A 15,458-nucleotide genomic window follows, 5' to 3' on the forward strand; every position below is an offset into this window, starting at 1 on the left:
CAAGTCAACAAAATTGTCTACCAAATTATTTGAATGAGATGGACACCATATCAAGCATTACTTGAAAACACTCTCCTATACAGATGTTATGCCAATTCATTACTAATGGATGAATATAAATAATTTGCTAATGCAAATCTCTTCATATAGTCTTTTCCTTGTTGGTTGTTGCGTGGGGAAAGGACTACTTGTACGAGTAAATGACAAATTTGCAAGACTCGTGTTGACTTTTTTTAACCAGTCCTTACGGCAGGATTCAGTATTGGCCCTAACTGTTTGCGTCTTATTAATATATGATGAAAAATGATAAGCAGTAACTCGAACTAGAGTTTGAATCATCTTGGAAATTAAACTCAAAACCACATACCCCATCAAAAAATGGTTCTGCTTCCTCACCAAATAGTAGCTTGCTTTTATGTCTGTGGACTAATAATACTGACATTAGCCACGGCCCAAACTACTACTATTAATACCACCAAATTAATGCCGACATACACCATCACTAAAGCTGCCAATATAACAAAACGAGGATGCCGTAAGCAGTGTGGGAACCTTACGGTTCCATACCCATTTGGTATTGGTTTAGGTTCCGGTTGCGCCTTTGATTCAGGGTTCGAGATCAACTGCGACATTTCTAGTGATGGTTCACAGAAACCTCTCATAGGAAACATTGAAGTGTACGACATCTCCGATGCTGAAGTGCGCATCATCAGTGCTGTCGCTCGGAGATGTTATACACCCACCGGAGCTATGGTCGAAAAAGGTTTCGGGTATACAAGATTACCACAATCAGGTCCGTATAGTTTCTCGGCGATGAACAGGTTTAGCGTCGTTGGTTGCGGCGACGCTGCTCTCATAACGGGACATAACTTTGAGTATGGCTGCAGAGCCAGCTGTAACAGTCGAGGGGATGTGAGGGAAGGAGAATGCATGGGCATAGGCTGCTGTCAAATACAGATACCTAAGGGCTTGAAATACTATAACATAAACATGTTTACCACAAGAAACCATAGCGATGTTTGGTATTTTAATCAATGTGGGTATGCATTTGTGGGCGAGGCAGATCGCTTCCGTTTCCGAGGCGTACAGGATCTAAGTGTTGCTAATTTTGGAACGAGGATTAGGGCCAGTTTGCCAATCGTGCTCGATTGGGCCATCGGAAGTGTTACATGCATTGATGCTAAGAAAAGAGATGATTATGCTTGCAGAAGGAATAGCAAGTGTGTTGATTCAGACACTGGTCTTGGTGGCTACCACTGCAGCTGTAATGAAGGTTATGAGTGTTGCGGAAGCCAAATGTATAGAGTGTGAATAAGTCACAACTACTATACCAAAAATTATGACAACCACCAAATAATAAATAAGACAATAAAGCAATAATAAAGGGAACACCAGAATTTACGAGGTTCGGCTAATTTTGCCTACTCCTCGGACACAACCAAATATTTTATTCCACTCCAAAAATACAAGTGAAATAATACTAAAGAGAGAAGATACAAATGCCTTAAACAGATGAGAAGGCAAATGAGAGGTGTGTATCAATCCTAAACATTAGGCCTTCTTTTATAGGGGAAAAATCCCCTCCAAACTTAACTCTCAACCAATGTGGGACTTTGGCATTTTGCCAAACTTCAACAATAAGGACCCATTTCTTCAGTTTTATATGTATGTAGAGAAAAATCATCTGTAGAATGGTATAATGGCAAATTAAGAACAACTTTTCTTTTTTCTTCTTAGAAAATGTTTTTCGCCGAAAATATGTTCTTGAAAAATGTTTTAGTGAAATTTTTAAATACTTGGAGATAATACGAAGTTAGAAGTCGAAATATCACTATATTATTAAGTGATATAGAGAGGTGTATAGGATTCCTCTACCTTAATAATATGGAGAGGCCTTTTGAGCCTTAAAAATGGAGACACTCATTGTTTCTTCATATAATGGGCCCTAAGAAGTGGGAAGATGTCCAACAGTTTTAATGTTGAGCAAAAGTAGTCACTAGTCAATTAAAATTAATATGAAAAGACAATATTACTCTTTTCTTCCCAAACGGAAATACTCCATTTTCAGATCCATTCCTTACCGCTCCACTTCTCCTTCTGCAATGGCGTTTTGGCGTCCGTATGAGTATTTTCATTATTTTCATATATGAAACCCAATTTTGAACAGAAGAAACGAAATGATTAATCATATAAATTTTATAAGCCTCTCATTTTCTTTTGTGTCTACTTTCAGGAGTTGAATTGCTTGGTTTCACTCATAATAATCACAGACGTGGGAGGACGTGAGTTTTGGTTTTCTAAAAGAAGTGACTTTTAGATTTTCTTAAACAACAGATAATTAGCAAAAATATGGTAAAAAGCCAAAAAGTTGAGGACAAAGATAATTGTGTTAAGGACATGTAGTCTTGAAGTCCTAAAGTTAAATTCAAAATTTAAGGACATGGTCCTGAACTTAGAGTTTCAAGTTCAAAAGTTAAGGAAATGTAGTCTTGAAGTCCTAAAGTTAAGTTCAATAGTTAAGGACACAAGTTCAAAAGTTAAGGACATGCAGTCCTTAACTTACAGTTACAAGTTCTAAAGTTAAGGACATGCAGTCCTTAACTTATAGTTACAAGTTCAAAAGTTAAGGACAAACAGTTCTTAACTTACAGTTACAAGTTCAAAAGTTAAGGACAATAGGTCATTAACTTTGATTTCCAAGTTCAAAAGTTAAGGACAGACAGTGACTTACAATTACACGTTCAAAAGTTAAGGACAAGCAGTCCTTAACTTACAGTTACAAGTTCAAAAGTTAAGGACGCTTGGTCTTGAAGTTTGAGTTCCAAGTTTAAAAGTTAAGGACATGTAGCCTTGAAGTCCTGAACTTAGAGTTCCAAGTTCAAAAGTTAAGGACATGTAGTCCTTAAGTCCTGAACATAGAGTTCTAAGTTCAAAAGTTAAGGACATGTAGTCCTTAAGTTAAGTACAAAAGTTAAGGACATGAGCAGAAGTGTATTTTCGTATGGGCAATTAAAGTTTATTAAAGCAATGGCTAAAAACTAAAGGCATTTTAAACGGTGACTTAAAAGTAAATACATGTGTTATTAGTGGCCAACCGTGCACTTCTCCCCCAAAAAAAGCCAAAATAGTAAGCGGAAAAAGGATACTCCTAAAAAATGATTCCAAGAAAGCAAATTACATAATCAATCGTGGATTAGGAGATTATTGTTTAAGAAATATAAATGTATAAAATAAAAATTTAAAAGTATGAAAAAATGTTTATTAGTTTTCTTTAAGTAGGGAAGAGATCCAAATTTGTCCATGTATTATCCAAAGTCTTAATTCGCTTTTCAATGCACTTTTCTTCTAATTGAAATAGGTGAATTCCATGTGTCCAAATTGATAAATAAATAAAAAATTAAAATTTACTATTTTTGACTAAATTTAAAATTACCTTCTGATTGGAGCTCATTCGGGTCAAGGATAAAAAAAAGACATTTTTAACGGATAGAAAGGTTTCTCAATTTCGATTAATAAAGGAATAAATTTGACCATTTTGTCCAAATAAAGTGAGTACCGTATGTCATTTTCATAAATGGAAAAGATTAAAGGAATTTAAAAAGTTACTTAGACAAGAGGGGTTTTGGAGGGAAGGATGTCGAGGGTCTATCGGAAACAGCTTCTCTATCCCAAGGTCAATGCCGGCCCAAGGGGAGGCAGCTAAAGCAATTGCTTTAGGCCCCTAATTGAAGGCCCCAATTTTCATTATTAATTAATTTTATATTATTAAAAAAATATTATAAAAAAGATACTAGATTTATGTTTTTTTCTTTTTGGATATAAAAGTTATTTAGAAAAAATAGAGGTTATTTAGATAAATACTTGAATTTCATAATAAACATACAATATGGCAAAATAACTATTTGATGATGACATTGATAATAAAAAATAAAAAATAAAATCTCTTGTAATATTTTTTAAAGTAAATTATTTCTTATAAAGAGTAGATCAAGTCTTTTTATTAAATTCAAATAATTTTGAATTATTTCAAACGTATAAAATTATTTTAAAATCTACATTAGTAGTATAAAATTACGATCATTAGATGCTGGAAACTTATAAAAACGTTTTCTTAACTACAGATCTCTTATAATAAATTTTGAAACCTTGGTGAGTAGAGTTACTAGATATCTTCGACAGTGGACGCTAGCAGGTAACCAAGTGAATGGCCAAAATACGTACAAGACGGTCCATAAAACTATTATTAATAACAAAAAAAGAAAAGAAATCATAAATATATATAATTTTATTAAACAAAATTTTCTTCTAAATGTTCGGCTTTAGGCCACCAATTTTGTTGAGCCGCCTTTGCCCAGGGTAGGGATAAGGTCTGCATACACACTATCCTTCCCAGACCCCACTAGTAGGATTATACTGGGTTGTACACCTTTTTTGTGAAGTGAAAAGCTTTATGCTCCATCCAACTTTCATTCATTAAAATGACGGTAGTATATATAATTGTTTGGTTTTGCTAGATATTGATGAATGTGCTGATCCAAACGCCAATTCGTGTGAAAAGACCTGCACAAACATCCCGGGAAGTTATATATGTTCTTGTCCTGATGGATATACCGATGATGGCAAAAAGGATGGCCGTGGTTGTGTTGCTCCCTACTCTGAATTTCCATGGATCAAGTTCTCTGTAGGTAAATATATTGGTTTGTATCTTTATTAATTAAGAAACAGAAGGAAAAAAACTCCAAATTTTTTGACATGATGATTATGAAAACTACTCATTTTTAATACAGAACTTTCTTTTATGTGTATTTGAAAGATTCGTCAGCATGCATGTACATTCAAAAGCAAAATGAATGTGTACAATCATGTACTTTAATTTTGATCTAGTTGAAGTAGACATTAAAAGTTCAATTCCACATAATTACACAGGCACTGGAGTTGGCTTTATGTCCCTAGTGGTTGTGATCACTTGGCTCTATTTCAGCATCAAGAAAAGAAAATTGATTAAAATCAGGGAGAAATTCTTCCAACAAAATGGTGGTTTATTATTGAAACATAGAATCTCCACTAACGAGGGTGGTGTGAATGCAACAAAAATTTTTACAGCTGAGGAGCTCAAGAAAGCTACAAACAATTATGCCAATGAAAGAATTCTTGGCCGTGGTGGCAATGGGATTGTATATAGAGGTGTGCTACATGATAATCGCATAGTTGCCATTAAAAGATCCAGATTTGTGGACGAGAGTCAAATTGATCAGTTTATCAATGAGGTGCTTATTCTTACTCAAGTCATGAACCATCGAAATGTGGTGAGACTCTTTGGGTGTTGTTTGGAAGTAGAAGTTCCTTTGTTGGTTTATGAGTATGTCTCAGAAGGAACTCTTTATGCGCATATTCACAACCAACGTGGAGGGGCGCCTTGGTTATCATGGCAAAATCGTCTGAGAATTGCGACAGAGATAGCCAGTGCACTTGCTTACCTTCATTCATTCGCGTCCATGCCTATATTTCATAGGGACGTCAAGTCTGCCAACATATTGTTAGATAATGATTACACAGCTAAAGTTGCAGATTTTGGAGCTTCAAGGTTAATACCTCTAGATCAAACACATGTGGCTACATTAGTTCAAGGGACGTTAGGGTACTTGGATCCTGAATATTTCAGTACAAGTCGATTGACTGAGAAAAGTGATGTTTATAGCTTCGGGGTAGTTCTAGCTGAACTTTTGACAGGGTTGAAACCTATTATTAGAGCTAGAAACGACGAGGACATGAATTTGGGCGATTATTTTTTGATGTCCATGAATAGGAATATCTTGTTTCAGATTCTTGATCGTCATGTTTTGAGGGAAGGGAGTCTTGAGCAACTTCAAAAGATGGCTGAGCTTGTGAAGAATTGTCTTCAATTGCTAGGAGAAGATAGGCCTACAATGAAAGAAGCGGCCGGTGAACTTGAAGGCTTGCAGAAGTTAATTAGGAACCCTTGGTCTAATCAACATGGAAATGAAGAGAATGAGGATGAATCTTCAGATCTTTATACCATTCCAATTAACTCTAGTTAATGCGGAATTCTATCTGGAAAACAGATTTCGGATAGTTCTCATATAACATGTATATCCTACTCTTCCCATCCCTATATTTCTTTCATATTGAATGTACTGCTACATTGTACGTTCCTTCCTTTCCTCTCAATTTAATCAGTCTTACTTCAAAAATTTCAGTCTGCAAATGATTAGTGACAAAAAGAAATAGTAAATGATGCAAATACCAGAAATACAATTGAAAAATTATTAATTACGTGTCCTTTTCGTTGACCTTTCAAGCTCAAACGGTTAGCTGTATCAATTGTGCTAAATAAATACAATAAGTACTACTAGTAATACTTATGTGAGGGTGGTCATTGTTTGCCAAGTTGGATATTAGGGGTTCACAATAATGCATGTTCATCTCCTTACATATCCTATCCTTATTTATATGAAACCAAATAATTTAAGTATAAATGTTAAAATTAAAGTGAAAATGCATAAAATTGACCATGATAAATTAGATGACATATGTCTTGGTTTAAACATCTGGTGTAGATACCTATTGTCCGCTTTTGGCCAAATCTGCATGGTTTTTCCCAAAAGGCCTCACACAATTAAGAGATTCTCCCATCTTATATATAGACTTTTAATTTTTTTGAACTACCAATGTGGGACTTTGATCACACGTTCAAGAGTGACAAAACTTGCAAGACTCAGTGTTTAGTCGTGCCTTTTAGATACTACGTAAATTGAAGTGGTCAACGATGTCATGCCTTTTAATTTAATTTGGTTTCCGAATCTTCTTATCCACATAGGACTCAACGTCGTGTACTCTTCTTAACCAATGGTGAACGCATGACTTATTATGAACAGATAGTTGACCCCAAGTCTTTGCATTTTATTAGTAGTATGTAAAATCATACTCCCTCCATTTCAATTTATGTTAATCTATTTCCTTTTTGATCTGCCAAAAAGAATGATCTCTTTCCTTATTTGGAAATAATTTACCTTTATGCAATGATTTATAGCCACACAAAATATATGAGCCTCATTTTATACCACAAGTTTAAAAGTCTGCTCTCTTTTCTTAAACTCCGTGCCCAGTCAAATGAGTTCACATAAATTGAAACGGAGGGAGTATATAGTTGTAGTGAGTTGTTACTCCAACCATAGTTTGCATCATTTTGGAAACTCAAAAACCATGTACCAAAAACAAATGATTTTGCTTCCTTACCAAATTGTTTGTTTGTACGCTTGTATACTGACATTAGCCATGGCCCAAACCATTACTAATAGCACCGGCACCAGAACCAGCACCAACACCACTAAAGCTGGCAATATTGCAAAACCAGGATGCCGTAAGCAGTGTGGGAACCTTACGGTTCCATATCCATTTGGTATTGGCATAGGATCAGGTTGCGCCATTAATGCAGGGTTCCAGATCAACTGCAGTACTTCTACTGATGGTTCACAGAAACCCCTCATAGGAAACCTTGAGGTGTACAACATATCCGATTCTGAATTACGCGTCTCCAATGCCATTTCGTGGCGATGTTACACCTCCACCGGAGCCGTGCGCGCTGAATTTCAGCTTGGTTGGACCCGTTTGGGAAACTCAACTTATCCTTATAGTTTCTCTTCCCGAAACAGGTTTACCATCGTTGGTTGCGACGACAATGCTCTAATCAGGGGGCGTAACTTTGAGTATAACTGCTCCACCAGCTGTAACAGCACGAGGGATGTGATAGAAGGAGAATGTACGGGCAATGGCTGTTATCAGGTACAAATACCCAAGGGATTGAAATACTTTGCGCCCACGATTTCTAGCACGCGAAACCATACGGATGTTTGGTATTTTAATCAATGTGGATATGCATTTCTAGGCGAGGCAGATAGCTTTTATTTCCGAGGTCTACAGGATCTAAGTGATATTACTTTTTTTAAGAGGACTAAGGCCAGTGTCCCCATTGTGTTGGACTGGGCAATTGGCAATCTTACGTGCATTCAAGCTCGGAAAAGCAAGGATTATGCTTGCAGGGAAAATAGCGAGTGTGTTGATTCAGACACTGGCCTTGGTGGCTACCGCTGTCGCTGTACAGAAGGTTATGAGGGCAATCCTTATCTCAGTCCAGGCTGTCAAGGTAGGACGATTAACGGATTAAAATGTTGCTCAATTTCGAATAATATAGAAATATGACGGTGTTGGTTTTGCCAGATATTGATGAATGTGCTGATCCAGACACGTGCGAAAAGAACTGCACAAACACTCCGGGCAGTTATATTTGTTCTTGTCCTGATGGATATATCGATGAAGGCAAAAAGGATGGGCGTGGTTGTGTTGCTCCCTACTCTGAATTCCCATGGATCAAGTTCTCTGTAGGTAAATATCTTGGAAAACTTTCATAACGACGAATACTAGCTAGTGAAAAATCAAGTATGTGGTTCTTGTTCTGTTTCCATAATATACGAATGTTGTCACTTCAACTCAAACTATTTTTGCTAACATCTTTAATTAACAAAATATTTGAATTCTAATTAGATTTTTCTCTTGTATGATAGTACATCATACACACACCACACATGTGGCAAAACAGTTTTTTTTCCCCTGTATTTTTTTTTAAAAATTAAGAAGTTAAAAAACACCAAATATTTGGTATGATGATTATGATCTAGGACCTAGAACTACTCTTTTTTTTTTTTTCAGAAATCCGGACTATGTAATTTGAATGATAGAGAACTTTCTTTTATGTGCTTGAAACAGCCACTTGGAACACCAATTCGTGTTCAGCATATACATTCAATAGCAAAATGAATGTACAATCACGTAATTTTGATCTTGTTGAAGCAGACAATAAAAGTTCAATTCCATTAATTATTACAGGTACCGGAGTTGGCTTGATCTCCCTGGTAGTTGTGATCACTTGGCTCTATTTCAGCATCAAGAAAAGAAAATTGATGAGAGTCAGGGAGAAATTCTTCCAACAAAATGGTGGTTTACTGTTGAAACATAGAATCTCCACTAACGAGGGTGGTTTAAAAGCAACAAAAATTTTCACAGCTGAGGAGCTCAAGAAAGCTACAAACAGTTATGCCAATGACAGAATTCTTGGTCGCGGTGGCAATGGGATTGTATATAGAGGCGTGCTACGTGATAATCGCGTAGTTGCCATTAAAAGATCTAGATTTGTGGACGAGAGTCAAATTGATCAGTTTATCAATGAGGTGCTTATTCTTACTCAAGTCAACCATAGAAATGTGGTGAGACTCTTTGGGTGTTGTTTGGAAGCAGAAGTTCCTTTATTAGTTTATGAGTTTGTGTCTGAAGGAACACTTTACGAGCACATTCACAATCAACGTGGATCGGATTGGTTATCTTGGCAAAACCGATTGAGAATTGCAGCAGAAATAGCCACTACACTCGCTTACCTTCATTCATTTGCGTCCATGCCTATAATTCATAGGGACGTCAAGTCTGCCAACATACTGTTGGATAATGTTTACACATCTAAAGTGGCAGATTTTGGAGCTTCAAGGTTAATACCTCTAGATCAAACACATGTGGCTACATTAGTTCTAGGGACATCAGGGTACTTGGATCCTGAATATTTTCGCACAAGTCAATTGACAGAGAAAAGTGATGTTTACAGCTTTGGAGTCGTACTAGCAGAACTTCTAACGGGATTAAAACCTGTTTCTAAGGATAGAAACGGTGAGGACAAGAATTTGGCCGATTTTTTTGTTATGTCCATGAATAAGAATAGCTTGTTTCAGATTCTTGATCGTCGTATTTTGAGGGAAGGGAGTCTTGAGCAAATTCAAAAGATGGCTGAGCTTGTGAAGAATTGCCTTCGCGTGCACGGAGAAGATAGGCCTACAATGAAAGAAGTGGCCATTGAAATTGAAGGTCTGAGGAAGTTAACTGGGATCCCTTGGTCTAACCAAAATGAACAAGAAGAGAATGACCAGAATGAATTATCAGATCTTTACACAATTCCAATTAACTCCTATGGAAATTCCCCCATTTCGGACAGTTCTCGTATAATGCATCCTACATATAGTCCAAGTTGATCCAAAATATAGGGCACTAATACTGTCCCATCCCTTTGTTTCTTCCATATTGAATGCTCTAATGTATTTTCCTTCCCTTTCCATATTGTGATTGTTCGGTCTTTATTTTTTTAAGGAATTTTTACATTCCTATGTCACATAGGAAACCTTATTACCCTTAATGTTTAAGGTTTGACTTAATTACACTTAGTATACCATATTACCATTTCTATACCATAGTGTATTTTAAGGGTACAATTAATGGTGCCAAACAAAATCAGTTAGAGCTTATGGTGTTTTGCAACTTCTCGTGTTGTGCCTCACGTTTCCAGTTCCTTGAGGATCCATGACGTGGCTGCTGACTAGGATAGCTGATTGGGCATCGGAAGTGTTCATAACAACTTCTCACAACTACTGGCAAGAATTAGTCAAAGGTTAGGCTAAGTAATAGCTACATCCTAAAACATTGGCAATGAATAGCTAAATCCTACCAAACAAACTAAAGATTAGGAGAATATGAGTATTCAACCCCTAATTTAATTCTCCAATTTTATGCTTGTCCGTTTCTAAAATTCAGATTCGCCCAAAAAAAATCGCACACATTTAATAAAATCTTCAATCCTATAAGTTCAGACTGTTGCGAAAGTCAAATGTATATAGTGTGAATGAGTCATAACTACTATACCAAAAATTATGACAGCCACCAAATAATAAATAAGACAATAAAGCAATAATAAAAGGAACACCAGAATTTACGAGGTTCGGCCAATTTTGCATACTTCCTCGGACACAACCAATATTTTTATTCCACTCCAAAAATACAAGTGAAATAATACTAAAGAGAGAAGATACAAATGCCTTAAGAAGATAAGAAGGCAAATGAGAGGTGTATTTCAATCCTAAACATTAGGCCTCCTTTATAGGTGAAGTTTCCATAAACATTTTGCCCACAACCGATGTGGGACTTTAGCAATCAACAAATCTCCACCTTGCAAAATTCCATATCTTCAATTTTCTCTCAGTAACAAATTTTGGTTGTGTCTTCATCTTCAATCTTCAGTATTCAACAATGTTGATCAAATCCAAACAATGTTGAAACTTGACCGCAGTCACCACTTTTGTCAGCATATCAGCAGGATTCTCTGTAGTATGAATTTTCTTCACCGTGACTCCACCTTCTTCAATGATTTCTCGTACGAAATGATATCGAACATCAATGTGCTTCGTCCTTGCATGATAAACTTGGTTCTTCACTAATTGAATAGCACTTTGACTATCACAAAAAATTGTGATACCTTTTTGTTCAACACCAAGCTCCTTTAGCAATCCTTGAAGCCAAATTGCTTCCTTCACAGCCTCTATAATAGCCATATACTCTGCCTTTGTTGTAGACAAAGCAACTGTTGACTGCAAAGTAGACTTCCAACTAACTGGTGCCTTTGCAAAAGTAAACACATAACCAGTAGTTGATCTTCGTTTGTCCAGATCACCCGCAAAATCTGAGTCACAATATCCAACTACAGACTGATTGTCTTCCTGCTTAAAAACTAACTCAACATCTACAATATTATGAATATACCGTAGAATCCACTTCACAGCTTGCCAATGCTCCTTTCCGGGATTATGCATATATCTGCTAATAACTCCAACAGCTTGTGAAATGTCAGGTCTCGTACAGACCATTGCATACATCAAGCTACCAACAACATTTGCGTATGGTACCTTTGCCATATACTCTCGTTCAGCTTCATCCTTTGGCGACATAGTAATACTTAGCTTAAAATGGGGAGCAAGTGGAGTACTAACTGGCTTAGTCTTCTCATCTATGCCAAAATATTGTAGTACACTTTTCAAATATTCTTTCTGAGATAAACAGAGTTTTTTTGAACGTCTATCTTTTATTATCTCCATGCCAAGAATTTTCTTTGCCTCACCCAGATCCTTCATCTCAAACTCCTTCTTTAGTTGAATCTTCAACTTATCAATTTCTTCCGAATTCTTGGAAGCTATCAACATAGCATTAACATATAGGAGAAGATATATAAAGGAACCATCTTTAAGCTTGCGCAAATACACACAATGATCGTATTTGCTTCTCTTGTACCCTTGCTGCAACATAAACTTGTCAAATCGTTTGTACCATTGTCTAGAAGATTGTTTCAATCCGTACAACGATTTTTCAAGTTTGCACATCATATTTTCTTTTCCAGCAACTTTGAATCCTTCTGGTTGAGTCATGTAGATTTCCTCCTCCAAGTTTCCATGTAAAAACGCAGTTTTTACATCCATCTGAACTAGTTCCAAATCCAACTGTGCTACCAAAGCCAACATAATTCTAATGGAGGAATGTTTTACAACTGGAGAAAATACTTCATTGTAATCAATTCCCTCCTTTTGAGCATATCCTTTGGCCACCAATCTTGCTTTGTAGCGAACATCTTCTTGGTTAGGAAATCCTTCTTTCTTTGAAAATACCCATTTGCACCCAATTGCTTTCTTTCCCTTCGGGAGATTGGCCAATCTCCATGTATGATTCTGATTAAGGGATTGTATTTCATCATTCATGGCAATCCTCCACTTATCTTCTTCTGAACTTTGGACTGCGTCTTTATAAGTGGTAGGAACATCATCAGCTACAATTGAGGCGGCACAAGAAACCGTCTCTATAAGACGAACAGGTTTTGTTATTGTCCTTTTTGGTCTGCTGGTTGCAATTGATTCAAGTTGTTGTTGAGGTTCCTGAGTTGGAACCTCCCTCTCTACTGGCTCTTCTTCCAGAGGATAATCTTCATTTGTTTCCTCCTCTGCTTCTTGTGTAGAAAAAATAAATTTTCCCTCAAACTTCACCTGCTTAGAAGCACCCTCATTTTGTTTGGTATCTTTTGTTACCTTATTTACCATAGCAGATTCATCAAAGGTAACATCCCTGCTGAATATTACTTTCTTTGTCATAGGACACCATAAGCGATATCCTTTGACTCCAGAAGTAATCCCCATAAAAATAGCCTTTTTTGCCCTTGGATCCAATTTTGACTCTGTCACATGATAATATACAGTTGAGCCAAATACGTGCAAAGAGTCATAATCTACAACAAGCTTTCCATACTATTTTTCAAATGGTGTCTTGCCATCAATAGCAGCAGATGACAGACGATTAATGAGGTGGCATGCATATGTAACTGCCTCAGTCCAAAATTCTTTGCCCAAGCCAGCATTGGACAACATACACCGTACCTTCTCCAGCAAGGTCCGGTTCATACGTTCTGCCTCTCTATTCTGTTGTGGTGTATGTCTGACAGTAAAGTGTCGGACGATGTCATCATTTTCACAGACCTTATTGAAATGATCATTTTTGTATTCACCTCCATTGTCCGTGCGAATACACTTAATCCTCCTGCCTGTTTGATTCTCCACCATCGTTTTCCATTTGAGAAAAATTCCCAACACTTCATTTTTGCTCTTCATTATATACATCCACACTCTTCGGGAAAAATCATCAACAAAGGTTACAAAATAGTGTTTCCCACCCAATAAAGATGTTTTGGAAGAACCCCAAACATCAGAGTGTACATAATCCAAAATGTCTTTATTCTTATGGATCGCTGTGCCAAATTTAACCCTTGTCTGTTTCCCTTTGACACAATGCTCGCAAAACTCCAAGTTGCAAGCCTTTACCCCTTTTAACAATCCTTGATATGATAAAGTTTTCAAGGATTTTCCTCCAACATGTCCCAAGCGCATGTGCCATAACATGGTTGCTTCTGCCTCTTCTTCGTCACTGGATGTTACTGTCGTTGTCCCAATAACTGTACTACCGCGATAACGGTACATGTTATTGTTCTTCCGATTGGCCTTCATTACCACTAGTGCACCAGAGCATACTCTCATCACTCCATTTTCTGCAATGGTTTTGAACCCTTTTGATTCTAGAGCTCCCACAGAGATGAGATTTTTCTTCAAATCCGGTACATATCGAACATCTGTTAATGTTCTGATCATTCCATCATGGTTCCTTAATCGTATTGAACCAATGCCATATGACGTAAGAGGGCTGTTATCCGCTGTGTGGATGACTCCATATTCTGCTTCTTGAAAATCCACGAACCAATCCCTGTTGGGACACATATGATAGCTACAAGCCAAGTCCATCAGCCATATGTCTGCTGATGTTGATGGCTCTGTTGTAACTAATGAGAAGTCTGAATCATCACAATCAGCTACATTTGAATCCATAATGGCCTTTCCATTGTTATGTTTGGCCTTATTCTTCAACTTCGGACAGTCTTTCTTCCAGTGTCCCTTTTCTCGACAAAAGGCACATTCATCTTTGCTGGGTCTAGATCTTGACTTGGATCTTTCCTTCTTTGTCCTCATTTGATTTTGAGGACGACCCCTCACAACCAGTGCTTCTCCTTCTCCGCCCTTTTGTTTTTCTCCCTTTCTTTGTTCATAGTTGTACAAAGCCGAACAAACTTCTCTGAGAGAAATTTCGTCATTCCCATGGAGTAGAGTAGTTTCAAGGTACTCGTACTCATCAGGAAGTGACCCCAACAACATCAAGGTCAAGTCACCATCATCAAAAGTTGCATCCATATTTTGCAAATTTGTGACCAACTTATTGAAACTGGTGATATGTTCGTTCATTGTGGTACCGGGAATATAGGTGAAGCTAAACAGTCTCTTCTTCATGTACAATTTATTTTGACTGTTTTTCTTCAAAAATTTATCCTCCAGTGCTTTCCATAATTTACTTGCAGAAGTTTCCTTTGTGTATGGATATTTCTGCTCTCTAGCAAGGTAGGATCGAATAGTACCGCAAGCAACACGGTTGATAATTCTCCAATCTTCTTCTCCAATAACATACAGTCTTTTTTCTTCAATGGCAAGATCTAGCCCTTGTTGAAAAAGGACATCTAGAACCTCGCCTTGCCACATCCCAAAATGTCCTGACCCGTCAAAAATTTATACCGCAAATTTCGCATTTGACACAATTCTTGTCATAAGCGAAGATGCCAATGATGACGTATTATTGACACTTGATGTAGATTCTTCTTGTTTATTGTCTCTCATCTGTGACACAAATATTATTTAATAGTTGATGACACAAATCAAGATTATTTCCTTTATGGTGTGGAAGACCAGACTAAGCTGCAACCACAGAGCATACTCAGACAAAACCTTGACTCAGTTACCAAGATAAATCTTTTCTGTTGTGGAAGATCAGATTATGCTGCAACCACAGAGCATACTTAGACAGTACCTTGGCTCTGATACCAATTGTTGTGGAAGCCAAATGTATATAGTGTGAATGAGTCACAACTACTATACCAAAAATTATGACAGCCACCAAATAATAAATAAGACAATAAAGCAACAATAAAAGGAACA

General features: G+C 37.0%; 1 protein-coding gene and 1 pseudogene across 1 annotated transcript; both read left to right on the forward strand.

The window, feature by feature from the left end:
• The first annotated feature begins 261 nt into the window (after positions 1-261).
• On the forward strand, positions 262-6,154 carry LOC107779693 (putative wall-associated receptor kinase-like 16; annotated as a pseudogene).
• Positions 6,155-6,932: 778 nt separating this feature from the next.
• LOC107779692 (wall-associated receptor kinase 2-like) lies at positions 6,933-10,372 on the forward strand. The gene is made up of 3 exons (XM_016600167.2): positions 6,933-8,164; positions 8,239-8,403; positions 8,905-10,372. Exons 1-3 carry the CDS (start codon positions 7,132-7,134, stop codon positions 10,089-10,091), a joined length of 2,385 nt encoding a protein of 794 aa, XP_016455653.1. The 5' UTR covers positions 6,933-7,131; the 3' UTR covers positions 10,092-10,372.
• The last annotated feature ends 5,086 nt before the right edge of the window (positions 10,373-15,458 follow it).

This window comes from Nicotiana tabacum, chromosome 5 (genome assembly GCF_000715075.1).
Source record: "Nicotiana tabacum cultivar K326 chromosome 5, ASM71507v2, whole genome shotgun sequence".
In the NCBI taxonomy this organism is placed as follows: Eukaryota; Viridiplantae; Streptophyta; class Magnoliopsida; order Solanales; family Solanaceae; genus Nicotiana; species Nicotiana tabacum.